General features: G+C 43.4%; 1 protein-coding gene across 2 annotated transcripts in view; it reads left to right on the top strand.

The window, feature by feature from the left end:
• SPTBN1 (spectrin, beta, non-erythrocytic 1) overlaps positions 1-16,993 on the top strand; it is a 276,936-nt gene that overhangs the window by 234,743 nt on the left and 25,200 nt on the right. For both annotated transcript variants that reach the window (XM_006873535.1, XM_006873536.1), the window contains 6 exons: positions 4,796-4,886; positions 11,056-11,202; positions 13,089-13,352; positions 14,917-15,141; positions 15,842-15,931; positions 16,076-16,357. In XM_006873535.1, coding sequence (XP_006873597.1) covers positions 4,796-4,886; positions 11,056-11,202; positions 13,089-13,352; positions 14,917-15,141; positions 15,842-15,931; positions 16,076-16,357 — 1,099 coding nt within the window. The remainder of the gene's footprint in view (positions 1-4,795; positions 4,887-11,055; positions 11,203-13,088; positions 13,353-14,916; positions 15,142-15,841; positions 15,932-16,075; positions 16,358-16,993) is intronic.

Here is a 16,993-nt window from a genome sequence, read left to right as displayed (position 1 = left end):
CTGGGGAGCATCTGGTGGGTTTGAGTTGCCAGCCTTATGGTTAGGAGGAGTCCAGTACTTATACAGCACGACCAGCACTCCGTCTTTGGAGCCTAGACTTACATTCTAAGGGTGCTATTGTTTTTTAAGTGCTGTCGAGTCAACTCTGACTCAACGACCCTCATATAGGGTTTCTCAAGAGCAGCTGGCGGGTTTGAACCTGCTGACCTTGTGGTGTGAAGTCTTCTATTGCTGATCCTACAGTGTCTCACCAGGAGCCCTGTGGGTCTAAGGGTGTAGTGCTGTGGAATAAGATAATTTACATTAGTTACAATTTTGTATCTACTGCTTTTGAAACAACTAGTTTCAAAAGAGGAAAAAGTCCTCGGCAAAACCCTTTTTTGATGAGTGTGAGAGGATCTGGAAAGGTGTTCTTAATCTACACAGAAAGAGTGGCCTTTTTCCCAGTTGGACTCCTGGTGTGACACTGTAAGATCAGCAGTGGCCTGTGCAACACAAGGTTGGCAGTTCAAACCCACCAGCTGCTGCTCGGAAACCCTAAACAAGGTCACTGTGAGTCAGAACCGACTTGATAGCACTTTACAACAACAACAACATTATCTCCCATTATTCCATCAACGTGATACCCAGCCTTCCTCCCTTAGTTAGGTGGACACAGCTGGTTTCCTGAAGGCGCGCTTTGACGGTTAGGCACTTAGGTAGGCCTGCAGCTGCCTGTCACTTCCTTGGTTTATTTACCTCCCCCAGCGCTGCAGCTGCACTGGGGCTGCTAGAAGCATTGCTGCGCCCTCTGTTGTGGCTTTAACCTTCTTTTTGCCCTTGACTTACAGTTGTGGCTGCTGGAGGTCCCAGAGCTGCCTTACGATTTCTCGGTTTTAAAAAAGAAATTTATGTAAACACAGAATTAAAGACTATTGATAAGCAAAAGAAAGATGCAGGGTGTGTGGGGGGTGGTGTGGAGATGGGGGAAGGTGCTTTCTGTGTACCCCCCAACAGGAGGACTCTGTTTTCTTATTTTTCTCTGCTGCTGCTCACTGAATTCTGCTCTCTATGTAGTAATAGCCGTAGAGACCACAGGATCTGAAACTGACCCCAGAGGAGACTTGTCTGTTATAAAAATACACAAATCTCTAAGTTCCAGGTGTTGTACTCAGGGTATATGCTAAGCAAATAGCTAAATGTTCAGAGTTAGTCCTCTTTCCCAGAAACTTTCTGACACTGTTGTGAAGCTTTCCTTGTAAAATGTAAACTCTCTAATGGGCTTGCAGTCCCGAAGTCTCTTCAATTACCATTGAGTTTATTGAAAAGAAAAAGTACTGGAACAAAGGCATTGGTTCCTAACAGATATAGGTGGGGTGGGTGTGGCTTGTGAAGTAGCTGTGGCTGGGTGGGAAGAAGATGCTGCCCAAGCCCAGGGCCTATAAAGCTGCCTAGCTCCCAGCTAAAAGGAAAAGCCCAGCCCCACTCAACCCTGGGGGAACAAAGAACCATTAATTTACAGCTCTTCAAAGCAAGACCCTGTAGCATTTAGAGGGGAAAGCTTAAAAATTACAGCTTTCTTACTCAAGGAGTCCTGGTGTGGTGCGGTGAGTTATTGCACTGGACTGCAAAGTCATTTTGATCTGCAAGGGCGGTAGTTGAAGCTTGTTGTTGTTGTTAAGTACCATGGAGTCAGTTCCGACTCATAGCGACCCTGCGCAGGGTTTCCGAGGCTGTAAATCTTTACGGGAGCAGAATGCCTCATCTTTCTCCTGCAGAACCGCTGGTAGTTTGGAACTGCCAACCTTGAGGTTAGCAGCCTGATTTTTAACCACTACACTACCAGAGCTACCAGCCATTAATCAGAAACCCTATACAAGTACAAGGTTGCTCTGAGTTGTGCATATGGTGGCTAATTGAAAGGTTTGCATCCACTCTTAAGCTCCTCAGAAAGAAAGGCCTGGTGATCGCCTTCCAAATAATCAGCTCCTGAAAATCCTATAGAGCACAGTTGTATTCTTACAGACATGGGGTTGTCATGAGTTCTTGACCCCATGATAGCTGGGTTTCCATGTTCTGCTTTGTTTAGGCTCACATAAACCCAGCTGCTTCTAAACATCATGAGGCAACTTTTGAGTCTTACATTGGAGGTAGGAAGTGAGAGATGAAATTAAACCAAGAGGTTTAACCTTGCCCTAAACAAAGAGTACTCTCAGAACTCTAGGAAACTGTAATCACATTTGAGAACTCCCAGGTCCTTCCCTACGATTAGAGTCATGATTCAGCCTTGAGAGACCTTCCTGCCAGATGCCACTGGGAAGATTGGCCTGCGTAGTGAATTTCATTCCTTCAAGCATACCACACCAAGACCCTTCACCATGTTCTCTCATAGATCCAGGCCCTAAAGCACCAGGTTTTACCTTACCCCTCTTCATAGTCCCCTGCAAGAGAAAGATTTCCTGAGCAGAAAGCTGTTGGGTATGCCTGGGACTTGACTCTGGAAGAAACGCCTTCAAAATTCCATGTGGTTCCCCTCAGACGGTATCTGAAGTTATTTGCATGAACGTCCAGGATGCACGTTTCTTAGTGTGGTCGCTAGTGTTTATGACTCTTCCTTATGGCACTTTTGTGAGACACGGTGGAAGGAAACAGGATCTTTTATTCCATACCTTAGAGTTTTGCCTTGCATTACTAACCCCCAACTTACATTCCCTTCCTCTTGAAATGTTCATTTCATTTCCTTAAAATTCCCTAGAAATATTATTTAGAATTTGAGAATAAGGGACTCAAGAATTTTTCTTGACATTTTTTTCCCCTGCCCCATTTTAAAATGACTTAATTCCTTAGTCACATGAATGTTCTGGAGGGGTAAGCTCAAATTCACTAATAATCTTAAAAAATATTTTTGCTTTAATGAAGGCTAGTAGTGAACTCAAGTAGTTTTAGCCTGTATCATTTTTTGATGTTATCAAAGCAATAGAATGTCTAAAATTATGAGGGGAGAAAATGGCTTGTTACCTCTTGTCCCGCCATTTTAGTTTTGGTTTTTTTAACTACATGCCTTGGTGTTTTGTGTTAATGAATATTCCTAAACTTTTTTCCTTTGTTGTTGTTAAGTGCTGTTGAGTCAGTTCTGACTCATAGCAACCCTGTATAGGGTTTCCATAGAGCAACTGGTAGGTGTGGTTAGCAGTCCATTGCTTATCCTACAGCACCACACTGGAACTCTTTTCCCCTTAACATTAGTGTAAATATTTTTTCCAGTGTTGTATTTTGTCTTAGTGGTGCTGGTGGTTAAGTGCTGTTGAGTAGGTTTTGACCCACAGGGATCCTGTCTGTATAAGGATTTCCAAAGAACAGCTGGTGAGTTTGAACCACTGACCTTGCCAGTCAAACTGACTTTGCGGTACGGCGGATTAACCCACGGCACCACACCAAAACTCATTAGTATAAATATTTTTCCAATTTTGTATTTTGTCGTAGTGGTATACGTATATTAAAATCCCTTAACTTAAGCTGTGGAATTCCTTTCAATGAAAATTAAATTTTAAAAGTCAGTTTTATCTAAATATTTAAACGTTAAAAGATGACCCTACTGTGCTTTGCCACCTGACAGTATTATTTCCGTAGATGATTTTCCGATTCATGTTCTGTTCTGACCTCCTCGGCATCTGTCGGAGCCTTTTCCTGCGGCCCCCCCAGGCAGGTGAGAGCTGCAGTACAGCTGCCTTTAGTCCTGCCAGCACTCACGGAGGGCCCACGAGACGCTCGGCATCACAGAAGACCTGTTCTGTTCACGCTCTTCCTAGGCACTGTGGAGACTCCAGGGTTGTGTTCTTGAATTTGTGTCAGCCCCTGTAGCAGGAACTGACGAGAAACCTTACGCTGGCACACGCCACAAAAGACATTGGCTCTGAGAATCAGAGCTTTCCTCATCTGCACCCTGTTCTGTTACTACTCTTCATAGTCTTGCACATGGCTGGCTTGTTGTGTAGGTTACCGGGAGGATCAGGAAACATAAAGTGGTCCTTCCCCTTGGCATGTACAGCATTCACGTTGCTGCTCTTCACAGCTGCTGGTGGAGAACCTAAGCCACCGACACATGAAGGGAGTCTACCAGCAAGTACTGGGCCCTCTACACATGCGCAGTGTTGGTGTCATCAGCGCGAGATGAGCACCTTGTCTCCCTTCTCACTGCCAGGCTTAACAGCTCCTACAAGTTTTTTGTTCGATGTGTTCTGCTTCAACGTCTTTGAACCCTAGTTTATCTATCTCATCAGTTGATAGTGAGGTTGAGAAGTTGTGTGATCTCAAGTCCAAAGAGGACCAGTCATTCTTGAGGTGGTTCTTAGTAAATGCGTGTCCTTTAATGTAGGAATGTGTTCACATTAAAGTCAGTTATGTGATTATATACATATGAGTTCTCTCTGTGTCCTGTGGGCATGTTGAGAGTTTTTTAGAAGTTAAGTGTCAGGTTCACCCACAGTCTCTAAAGTGGGTCCCTGCACACAGTATTTGCTCATTGTTTTTCCTGTACCAGATTAGGAAGCAGCCCATTTACATAGGTTGCTTGTCTGTGTCGCTGGATTGTTGTTTTGCTTGGATGGGGGAGGGGGGGCCCTCTCAGCCTTTCTTGTGCCGTGGCTCACTCACTTTGAAGATGTTAAATTTCCTGGTTAGCTTGACTCCCTTACACAATAGAGAATCATAGGCAAATGCTTTTCACCATGTATAGAAGTCCAGAGAAGCAATTGAACTGCAAAGTCTATATTTCACATGTCTCTGCTTTTTTTTTTTTTTTTAATTATTATAACAGACACAGCAAGAATCGTGAGGCAGCCAGCGAACTTCTGATGCGACTGAAGGACAACCGAGATCTCCAGAAATTTCTACAAGATTGTCAGGAGGTATGTATGTCATCCTTAGGTTCCTCTTTCTGGTTCCAACAAAAGCCAGCTAGCGTTTGGCAGGATATTTGTTTATCTCTAATTCAGCATGGGATAGCCCTTGAGCTAGAAAATGGAGGTCAAAAGTTCTTTTCATCCATTTGATTTAGTGCTGGAAAGATAATGGGGAACCTGTCTGTTTTCCATCCTACAAATTTTGGCTTACAGTAACTAGATACTGTAGTAGAATGCTGTCATTTAGAATGGCACGGGTCATTATGGGAGCTGCTAGTTATGTGGGACTATTTTAATTTTAATTGATAAAAATTATAAAACGTAGTCCCTCTATTTCATTAAGTGCTCAGTAGTCACCTGTGACTAGTGACTACCGTATTGGACAACTCAAAGTTCTGTTGGACAGTACTGTTTTAGACTATCCTTCAGCAGCATATATATTAAATATTTAAAGCAATCTGCATTTAAATGTCAGGGAAGGGAAAGAGCTCAAAGGTACTGAAATTGGCTACCAGATAAGAGGCAGAGATTTAAAAAATACAAATAAACTAAGTTTCTTATTCACTTAAGACTTAAAAATATCCATCTTCTATTATGTCTAAATCTTAAATATATGTCTAATGTGCCAAAAGCAGTAATCCTGATTTCACACACTGAATTTTAACATGTGGTATTAATCTAATGATTCTCATACTATTTCATGCTCCTGTGACACATGCATAAACAAACTTTGAAAACTAAAGTTGGCCAGAAAATTCTAGTCTCTCAGCAAGCTATATCTAGAGAGAAGTCTCTAGCTGTCTTCCCCAGTGTGAATGCTTAAGCACATCACAGTTCTCTCTTTGCAAGGGAGCAATGGGGAGACTTTATTCTCTTCATTTTAATATTAAGCACAAATCCCCTAGAGGACACACACACACACAGAGAGAAAATTGTGCAGTGACCCTGGTGTAGGGTGCTAAGAATACGCCTCAAGTCATCACGAACACCTTGCATACAGTCATGTGACTGCATGTTTAAAGCTGTATGGCTCTAGTGACAGGGCATTTTAGGTCAGCTGTGGCAGAAGCAGTTCCTCGTGTTCATTCAGCTGCTGTCTTCCTGTGAATCTTGCATTATGTCCTAGCAGCTAAACTTATGAAGGAAAATTCCCCTAAACTCTGTAGCTTTAGGGGTCTGTTGGCTTTCGGCACCACATGAATGAATCTAGATCTCTAGGGGATTTGCACAGAGCCAGACAGGCTGAGGACCGGGATGCGTCTTCTAAGTGATGTCCAGGCACTAACAACCTGTTTGAATAGAATGCTCATTTATACAGGGGTCATTCGCATTCCACAATTAGCCAAAGAGGAGGGTAATGGGATGTACATTGAGCTATGTAGAGTTACAGGTTGTGCTGCTTCGAATACCAAGTGATCTTTTAGCACTGAAGGAACTGAAAAGGACCAGGAAATGTTTGCAGACTGTATCCGTGTGTCACATTGATGGTTTCCCTTTGAAAGTTCCACCAGCAGTTCATTTTAAAAGATAAAATGATAGTCCTACCCAGTGGTATCACAGGAAATGGTTAGTCTTAGTGAATATTTACCTCTCTTCACACCCACCACCCTCAACTTGTTCCAAGTTGTGTCTTTTGATTACAAGGATCTGATTCTCTAATTCAGCACTGGTTACCTGTGTTCTGTATGAATGCCCAGATGGCCCAGTCCTATAGAAATGCCCCTCAAAATGTGCAGGAAAGTATTGGTGGGGTTGTTTTCTGTCACTGAGAAGATCCGCCCATCTTCTTTTTCTTACTCTTCCATGTCACCTTGGTTCATCCTTTCATCCCCTGTTCTAACTCACCATGAGCATCTTCAAGAGAGTAATCATTTGCGTATGTGCTGGAAAAAGGGGTATGGCATGTCCCACGTCACCACAAACACTCAGCTTCTGTTTGGTAACAGAGTTCACAGTTTTGGGGGGCACTAAAATACGTTGTGTGTACATCAAAACAGTTACATACGGTTCATATTTAAGATCAGTTAATCAAATATTTACCTTAGTAGAGGGTGTATATAATGTACTTTTCTGCACATAAAAGACATTAAAGAAACACATCCAGATATCCTAGAATATCTTTAACATAATTATATTGTTATCCTAGAATATCTTTAACATAATTATATGGTAATGCTAGTAATGTGTTGATGCCTGTTTGTAACTGATAACAACTATTATACGTACTATTGAACTATTGTTATACATTGCCTCAAATTTTTAATGGACTTTGCAAGGATTGGGACCACAGCTGTATTATGCACTTCGACATTTCCCAAATGGGTGTTATGTGAGTATATGTGTTATTTTTGGGCTATAAACTTTCAGCCTCATTAAAATACATCCTTGTTAAACCAAATTTTCCACAAATGGAAGGTTGTGTGCAGACCAGCTCTGCATTTAAAAATCCACTTACTGTGCCAGTAAATATTTACAGAGCACCAAGAGGTCAAACTTAACACCATTACTGACTTTTGGAGTCCCTGGGTGGTTGCAAACAGTTAACACAGCTGCTTACTGAAAGGTTGGAGATTCAAATTCACCCAGTCTGCTTCTGAAGACAATCAACCACTGGACGATAGCCCTGTGGAGCACAGTTCTACTGTTAGTCACACAGCATCGCCCTGGGTCACAGTCAGTTCAGCAGCTACTGGTACTCGTACTTGCTTTTGGTGTTTAAGACCCAGGGAATCCAAGAGTTTGACTATCAGCCTCTTTTCATCATGTGGGCCTTGAGTAGAGTAGACATGGATTGTGACGTCTGACCATATGTACCCGTGGTGGTTAAATGCCATGGAGTCGGAACCGACTCATAGTGACCCTGTACAGGGTTTCCAAGAAGCAGCTGGTGAGCTTGAACCGCCAACCTCGCAGTTCAGATGGCTTTGCAGTCTGGCGCATTAACCCACAGCGCCACACCAGGACTCCATATGTAGTGGTGGTGGTGGTTAAATGCCATGGAGTTGGAACCGACTCATAGCAACCCTGTACAGGGTTTCCGAGGCTGTAAATCTTTACAGGAGCAGAAAGCTTCATCTTTTGCCTACGGAACAACTGGTAGTTTTGAACTGCTGACCTTGAGGTTCGCAGCCCGATTTGTAACCACTATGCTACCAGAGCTCCTTCTGCCCATATGTACCACTCCCCGTAAACACCGGCTGGGTGGGTGCAGCTATTGTAGCAGTTATTCTGGGTATAGATGGTATACAAAGAGCATCATCAGTTTTGTATTGTGATAATGCAGCATCCTGAAAAATGAACGAATGGTTTAAATAACACAGCTTCTCTGCTTGGTTCCCTCAACACTACACTTCCTGTTTTCTGAAACGGTTGTTTTGGTTATTGTTTAATTTTGTTTTTTGAGGAGGGCAGTATAATTAGGCATGCCTGGCACAAGGATAAGGGAGCTCAGTGCTTTGCTTTGAGCTTAACTCAGTGATCAAAGCATTTTTGCTATCTTTTACAGTCTGCTCTGTGTTCTTTTCTGCCGAGAATGAGTGTATTCTTGAATGACCTTTGTAAAAGCCCACAAATAATAACTGTAGCTCTAAGTGCCGTATGCTGATGAAGGGCTGATGAACTAGCAAGTTCCATGGACCCATATCATTGTGCTGCAGCCCATGATGCTTTATCTGTAGAACGATGTCTTCAACAAAGAGATTTGCTTATAAGCCTCTGATTTTTATGTGTGTGTGTTTGTTGTTGTTTTTGTTTAGTCCCTATTGAGTAGGTGGTTTTGAGTAGAGAAAATATGTGAATGTACTTGCACTTTCCAGTTGTGCCTTCTATTATGTTTAATCTCTACATGTGTATAGAATACAGGGGAAAGTTTTATCATTTGATTTCCTTTTTGCCTTTTTCCCTTCTTAAATTGAATGAACGGTTGTGGTATCTTTTTAGCTATATTCAGATAATTGGAGTATAGATATGTAATTGGCGTGTGTGAAATGTTTACTGTGGTTTGGGTGTAAGTTTACAGAGCAAATTAGATTTCCATTCAGTGATTTATACACATTTTGTTGTGCAATGCCACGTAACAAAGTGTATAAGTTATTGAATGGGAATTGTCTTATTACACTGCAGTCTCTTCAGTGGAACAGCAATCTTCCCACGTCTCCCTGGACTGGACTCCTGTTTCCATGGACCCTCCTTTCCTGTCCTTTCCTATCTTCTGAGCTTTGTTTCTGGGCAATTGCTGCCCTTTTTGGATTCATATGGTTGATTGTACTGAGGAGCATATTCTTCCCTGGTCATTATCACACACTTTCTGGGAAAGTTGATGGTTTAGTTGACTGAAAGGTGATCTCCAGAAATTAGTTCAGTTACAAGTTTGAAGGGTGTCGAAAGGCCGTACATAGCCGTGGGAGTTCGACCAGTTCTGTCAGATCAGTAAGTCTAGTCTTTTTTTCTCCCATACTGTCCAGGACCTTCTATTGTGATCCTTATCTGAGCTGGTCATCTTCTAGTTCTTGTGGTATCAGGCTTGTGGACATTGGTTTATGTGCCCTATTTGTCCTCTGAACTCTGATACCTTGAATATTTGATTTTCTTTACTCTTTTTCCTCAAGAGGAGAAGAGACCAATAGTTGTATCTTAGATGGCCACTCACAAAATTGAGCGTTTTATTGTGTTATATAGATTTATGGTTCTTGCATACAAAGTACTTCATGAGATTTACTGACATTTTCTTCAATAAAAGAAGAGATCAAAGATCTTCCTGTTGTTGTTGTTGTTATGTGCCATCGAGTCGGTTCCGACCCATAGCGACCCTGTACAGGGTTTCCGAGGGTGTAAATCTTTACGGGAGTAGAAAGCCTCATCTTTCTCCCGCGGAGCAGCTGGTAGTTTCGAACCGCTGACCTTAAGGTTCGCAGCCCGATTCGTAACCACTACGCTACCAGAGCTATCTTCCTACCATTTGCTTTAATGCCTCTTGTGTTCCTCAGTGTGGTGAATGGCCTCAGAGATGGAGATGGTGCCCAGAGTTTGCCCATGTCCAGAGCCAGGGTGTACCCATGACCAGTGTCCCCTCTCCTCAGCCTCATTTCTAAACAGCCTTTGTATTGTTTAAACAAATTTATGGAGCAGCCCTTCCGAGCGCAGTCCATAGCAGACCAGTTACTGGCTTTGGAAATGATGAGTCTATAGCCAAAGAAATGACAGAGTTTTATATGTCATTTCTAAAACTTTGGAGCTAGCACCATGAAGGAGTTTAGGTGCTGGTGTGCAAGCATGAGTTTCTCATGAAAACAACTCATGAAGTTGACTTGATTCTGGATTCCTTTGTATTTATCTCCATGAAATGTTCTGCCCAGGTCAGGGCCTTACGTGGCCGTAGGAATCAGGACTTGAACATGACCATTCACGGGTGGCAGTAATGAACTGGGACGGAATCTGGATGAAAACCACAGGAGAAGTGAGCCCAGGGTCTGGTGTTTGGCTGACTCCATCCCCTCATAAGAGAAGTCTGACCCATCTGTCAGGGACTGGCAGGCTCTCTGGGGCTCTCCTTGTTTAGATCCAGGAGGACATGTTGGGTTTCAAAATCAGGTCCTGTGAAGTGTTCTTGGTCTGAATGGAAGGTTCTTTAGAGAAAGAGAGGCTGTAGAGAAAGAGGCGAAGATAATTGAGACTTGAAGGAAACAGTGAAAGGGCGTCATAGTTGCCTTACCACTGAGCAAGTGATTTATGCCTTGTGGCATTCCCATACATGTACCTGTGAAGAGGGAAATAAATGAGCAGATTTTTTGCATTTTAAGCAAGAACTGAAGGAATTGGAAAGATTGTCAAGTAGAGAAAAAATGGGCAATCGTGATTAACATGGTGAAGCAGACACAGGTATTTGTGACTAAGACTGGCTAGGGCAGAATTGTAAATTCAAACCTTTGAGGGGAAGCTGGCGCAAAGAGCACTAAACAGTTTGAAAGCTGCCATATAAGGGTTTGTGTACATTGATTTCATACAACTTGGAGCAAAACTCAGGTACAGCCACCTGGATCATAAATTTGGTTGTCTGTTGGCCTGGAAATACGTGGCATGCAAAGTATGACATGAACACAAACCCTCTCCAGGCATAGGCAAGAAGCCAAGTCTGTGTTCATCATCTCTGATATCTTTCTGGTTTGTTTCCCCTTAGCTGTCTCTCTGGATCAATGAAAAGATGCTTACAGCCCAGGACATGTCTTATGACGAAGCCAGAAATCTGCACAGTAAATGGTTGAAACATCAAGCGTTCATGGCAGAACTTGGATCCAACAAAGAGTGGCTTGACAAGATTGAGAAGGTGAGTTAGGGTGTGTTTGACAAGGCCTCCCAGTCAGTGAAAACAGTAACTGAGGGGACACAAATACCGTGATCCTTCCTGCCCTTAATTCTACTGTGATCAAAATAGTTTCTTTTCTAAATTTCATTCACTTTGTTCTTCTTGTTGAGACTATATGTAGCCAAACATAACCAAGTCCTACCATGTGGTGAACGGAATGATCTTCTTCAAGTTGTGTGGTCATCATTCTCACTCTCCTTTTCTGAGCTGCTCTCCCCCATTAGCATAAACTCACTGCCCCCTAAGTTTCCTATCTAACCTTGCAAGTTGCTCTTGTCAGTTTCTTACCATGTGAAATACTCTTCAAAGAGCATGATGTCCAAGGCAGACCTTTTTTTTTTTTTTTTACTAGTTAAGCTGAACTGTTGTTCAGTTTTAAGATGACTTCAGGGGAATATTTTTGGTTTAAGATTTAAAGATAATCTCAGGGCATTATGATGGGGATTCAGAAAGTTCACTGGAAAATTCCATTATCTTTTAATTTCATTTTTTTTGTTGTGGTGAAAATTTAACCAATTTTAGCTGTTCAGTTCACTGACATTAGCAGCATTCACAAAAGTTTTGTAACCCTCATAAGCATCAACTTCCAACTTTTCATCACTCCAAATAGAAATTTAGTAATTTCAGCAAAAACTTCAGCAGTCAGCCCACTCACCCAACCCCCTAGTCCCGGATAGTCTTGAATCTACATTTGTCTTACGCATTTGCCTTTTTTAGATTTTTCAAGTAAATAAGATGGTGTAATATTTGTCTTTTATGTCTGACTGACTTGTTAATATGTTTTCAAGGTTCATCCATATTGTAGCATGTATCAGCATGTCATTTCCCTTTATGGCTGAATGGTAATCCATCGTATGGACTTAGGCCACACTTCATCTGTTGATTGACAGTTGGGTTGTCGCCACCTTTTGACTATCATGGATAATAGGGTGCAAAAAGCTCCTTTTTATTTAGCATGTTTGAGTGTCTTACCTGATCACATACAAAAGTTACCTGGCCAGTAGCTATCCCATTTTGATGTACCAATCCCTGACTTCAAACCACCAGGAGTGAGAAAAGCAGAAACCTAATCATGTGTACAAAATTCTGGATTTCTCTTAAAGTGAAAACTCACTGGAGATGCAGGTGAACAGACTGTGACCTAGCAGGATAGGGTCCTCGCTGTCTTGATCAAATTTATGGCTATTTCATTGTAAGAGAGACCCGAGTACAGTTGCACAGAATTTTAAAACCTTCATATACTTTCAAATATTAAGTAGAGAGAGGAGAGGACTAAAGAAAGTTGGTGGAAGAACTCCATTACCTTTTAATTTCTTATCTCCATAAACTTTTTTGAAGCCCCCTCATGCTATATATTTGAACTATTTCCTAATTTCCCTGTGATAACTGTGTGCCAGGCACTGGACTAACTGTTCAGACGCATTGTTTTGGCAACAGCAACAATGAACTGAAGCGGAATGTGAGGCTCTCCCCTTCCCCCACTCCTCTCCTCATACTTAGTGTATTGTTTCAGGCTTAACTGTTAAGATATGGTGTTATGGGTTCTCCAGGGGATAGTTTGGAACAGAGGGGATAAAATCTTAAGTTATTAGCATGAAAGGTCCCATTGCTGCAGTTGTAACTGAAAGCCATTGTGCAACAAGCTCCCATGAGATCCACGCTTGTGCATAGACTGGGCCGTCATTGATTTCACTGAGCAGTGGCTTCATGTGGAAATACTGTGTGTGAGCATGTGTTGAATGAATGGGTAACTCACACATCAAGTCTCTTAGGTTTGTTTGTCACAGTGGCATTTATCGTTTCGCAAGCTGTATTTATTTCTAACCGCTCTGGTTTGTGTTTTCCAGGAAGGAATGCAGCTCATTTCAGAAAAGCCCGAGACAGAAGCCGTGGTAAAGGAGAAACTCACTGGTTTACATAAGATGTGGGAGGTCCTTGAATCCACCACCCAGACCAAGGCCCAGAGGCTCTTTGATGCAAACAAGGCTGAGCTTTTCACCCAGAGCTGTGCGGACCTGGACAAATGGCTGCATGGCCTGGAGAGTCAGATTCAGTCTGATGATTATGGCAAAGACCTCACCAGCGTCAACATCCTGCTGAAAAAGCAACAGGCAAGTGAGAGGGAGGGGTAGCCGGTCCCGGAGCCTGTTTTCTTTTCACAACCCTGGTCTTTACTCACCAAGATGCTCTAAGCACCGGCCTTCTACACGAAGGGGCTTTAGCCCTGCAGAGTGGTCTCTCTGACTGCATGACAGAGCATTTGTAGAATCAACTGGAAATAAGTGAAAGCATTAAGTGTCCACGGCAGTCATTTTTCATCCTCATTCTAGTTGATGGGTAATATCACTATTAGACACTCGAGTAAATGTTTTCATTCAAGCTTGCGTTATTCACAAAGGGAACAATCTTATTTGCATACCTTACCATTTGACATCTGGCCGTGTGACAGTTTCTAATTGTGTTTTTACTCATGACAGACAGTAAGGACAAAGTGAGTTTAGGAGAGAAGAGGTCCATTGAGGTCAAGAAAGCTCATCAGTGGCAGAATCTTTCAGTGTATCCCTGGGCTGGATTTTTAGTGTGTGGTCAAGCCCCAGGCTCTGCAGTTCTGCATGGAGCCAGTCTCTGCAAAAGACGGTCTTTGCTGAGTGCCAAGGCTGGCTTCCTAATGCAAAGTGACACCCAGTCCTCTTTGGCTTAATGACTCGGCTTAATGCTCTTCACGTGATTATGCACTAAGCAGTCTGTTGTCACAGCTGTGTCCCTCTCCCACCTGTGAAGGGAATTCGCTTATTCCTGAGTCCCTTTCCCTTAAACTGTCAGTGGATGATCTTCCCAGTGCACTTGGTTCCTGGATGGAGAACCAACGCGTGCACTGGTGCCCGTTGTCTTCATGTAGGAACACAGATTGTGTGCTGTCAGCTGTTCATGCAGTATACAAAAAGAACATTTCAGCTTCCTGGTTGATTTGTGGACCATTAGCTAATTTTCTTGCCTAAAAGAAATTAAACTTCAAAACCTTATTATGTCCTGTGATAAGCTGGATTCCAATGTTGTTACATCTTCTTGACAGGTAAATGAAGTCTGTCCTTTTTTGCCGGTAATTAATTCTCTTGGCATTCCCCTCCCAAGCCCCTGGATAAACTTGAATAGTACTCCCAAGATTGTTACACTGATGGTGTTAAGTGCAGTCAAGTCAGTTCCAACTCAAAAGTGATCCTGTATAGGGTTTCTGAGGTGCAGCTGCTGAGTTTGAACTGCCAACCTTGTGGTTCAAACTGACTTTGAGGTCAAATGCTTAAAAAGAGATTTAAAATAAAAATCAGCTGCTGGAAGTAAAAGGTTAAGTGGTAGCTTGATAGATGTTAGTACCATATCTTGGGCTCTACATTGTGTAAGAACAGACTTGACAGTTCTTAACAACACTGTATAAGGAGTCCTGGTGTGGTGCTGTAGGATAAGCTGTGGACTGCTAACTCTGCAGGGTCAGTGATTGAAACCTACCATACACTCCTCGGAAACCCCACACAGGGTTGCTATGAGTCGATACCGACTCAGTGGCACTTAACACCACTATAAATTCATATTCCCTTTGCCCAGTGCTGAAAACAGAAGATGTGTCGGACCATACCTTTACGTGTGTGGTGTGAGAGTTGGGATGTTTTCTGCCCCCAGATGTTGGAGAATCAGATGGAGGTGCGGAAGAAGGAGATCGAGGAGCTCCAGAGCCAAGCCCAGGCCCTGAGCCAGGAGGGGAAGAGCACAGACGAGGTGGACAGCAAGCGCCTCACTGTGCAGACCAAGTTCACGGAGCTGCTGGAACCCTTGAATGAAAGGAAGCATAATCTGTTGGCCTCTAAAGAGATCCACCAGTTCAACCGGGACGTGGAGGACGAGATTGTGAGTGGGCTCTTGCTGCATGAGTGACTTTCCCTAAACCCCCTCGCTTGTCTGGGAACGCATGTTGTTTGGGGCCATGTCAGTGAGCTGAGCAGTCAGAGCCCAACCTCTGTGCCTGCTGAAGGGGTCTTTCCACTAATGAGACACCGGGTGGTGGGACAATTAACACACTTGGCTGCTAACCACAAAGTTGACGCTTCCAGTCCAACCTGAGGCACTCTAGAAGGACCTGTCAAGTCTCGTTCAGACAAATCTTCCCTGAGGAAGTGTGTGGAGCGCCCTTCTACTGTGACACACACGGGGTTGCTGTGAGTTAGAATCCACTCAGAGATTGGTTTACTAGTTTTTCCCTCTCAGTAAAAGGCAACCGATTTTTCTCATTGGTTTTCTGAGGAGATTGTAAGATTCCAATGCACACACATACACGCAGAACAGTATTTTTAAAAATAGCAAAATAATGAAAACTCATGGTAAGGTAAGCCTAACGTTGGGGATAAAGTAAGGTTTGGAAGACTAACCCTCACCCTGTATCTGAGGCGAAGAGTGTGCTTCCTCAGGCTGCTCTTCCCAGTGGTGGTGAGCGCCCTGCCTCTGTGAAGCCCTCCTCTGCCACCCCCTGCTACTCTTGTCTGTGTACTGTGTTTGCACTGCTGGGTGGTCCTGCGACTGTCTGACTGCCTATTTAATCAATTCTCTCCAGTTGTGGGTTGGAGAGAGGATGCCTTTGGCAACTTCCACGGATCACGGCCACAATCTCCAGACTGTGCAACTGTTAATAAAGAAAAATCAGGTAAGCGTTTCTGCTAGCTTAGTATGATAAACAATGGCTCTAAATTACAAGGCTGCGTACATTGGAGAGCCTTTGAAGGCTTGATGTAAACACTGTGGTTGTAATCTAGTGATCTTCTTGTGTGTGTTCCCCACTCGCACACAGACCCTCCAGAAGGAGATCCAGGGACACCAGCCCCGCATCGACGACATCTTCGAGAGGAGCCAGAATATCGTCACTGACAGCAGTAGCCCTGACGCCGAGACCATCAGACAGAGGCTTGGCGACCTGAAGCAGCTGTGGAGCCTCCTCATCGAGGAGACGGAGAAGCGCCACCGGCGGCTGGAGGAGTCGCACAAGGCCCAGCAGTACTACTTTGATGCGGCCGAGGCCGAGGCTTGGATGAGTGAGCAGGAGCTGTACATGATGTCTGAGGAGAAAGCCAAGGTGAGAGAGGGCTCTGACCCCACTGAAAGGACGTGGGAAGCTTGCTTGCTCCCATCCCTAAGCTTACTCAGACTCCAAGCCTGAGCTCTTTCTCTTTGTGAAACATCACACTTGTTGCCTTCGAGTTGTTACTGGGTCCTCAATGGTGCGTGTGTCTGAAATATAGCTATTATTTCCCCTAGAATGACGTTTTCTTATTTGAACCCTGGTCTGTCTTTGAGACTGGTTTATGCCCCTTTTTTAATTTCTCTCATTGAGGACCCATTTGTTTATATTGTCTTTTGCTCTTGCTCCTTTTTTTGCTTTTTAAACTTTTTATCGTGAATTGAGTGAAGGTTTACGGAGTGGACCATGAGTTTCACATTTAGCAAATCATAGGCTTTGCTTCATTATATGCTTGCAAAACCCTCCATGTGCCAGCAGTTAACAGCATTGACCTCTATTCACTCCATCCACTGCATTTCTCCCTGTGTCTCCCTCCATCTCCATCTTTCCTCTGCCTACCTCCCTCCGACGTTTACTGCCTGCCCGTCACCTGTGTCAATGCGTGTCTACCCTCTAGTGCATATATAAAAACCACACAGGAATATATAATTGTTTATATAACTACAGTGCATATTCTGGCTACCAGCGCTC

Source organism: Chrysochloris asiatica, unplaced genomic scaffold (assembly GCF_000296735.1).
Source record: "Chrysochloris asiatica unplaced genomic scaffold, ChrAsi1.0 scaffold00245, whole genome shotgun sequence".
NCBI lineage: Eukaryota > Metazoa > Chordata > Mammalia > Afrosoricida > Chrysochloridae > Chrysochloris > Chrysochloris asiatica.
Note: the sequence above shows the minus strand (reverse complement) of the source record. Positions and strands in the feature narration are given on the sequence as shown.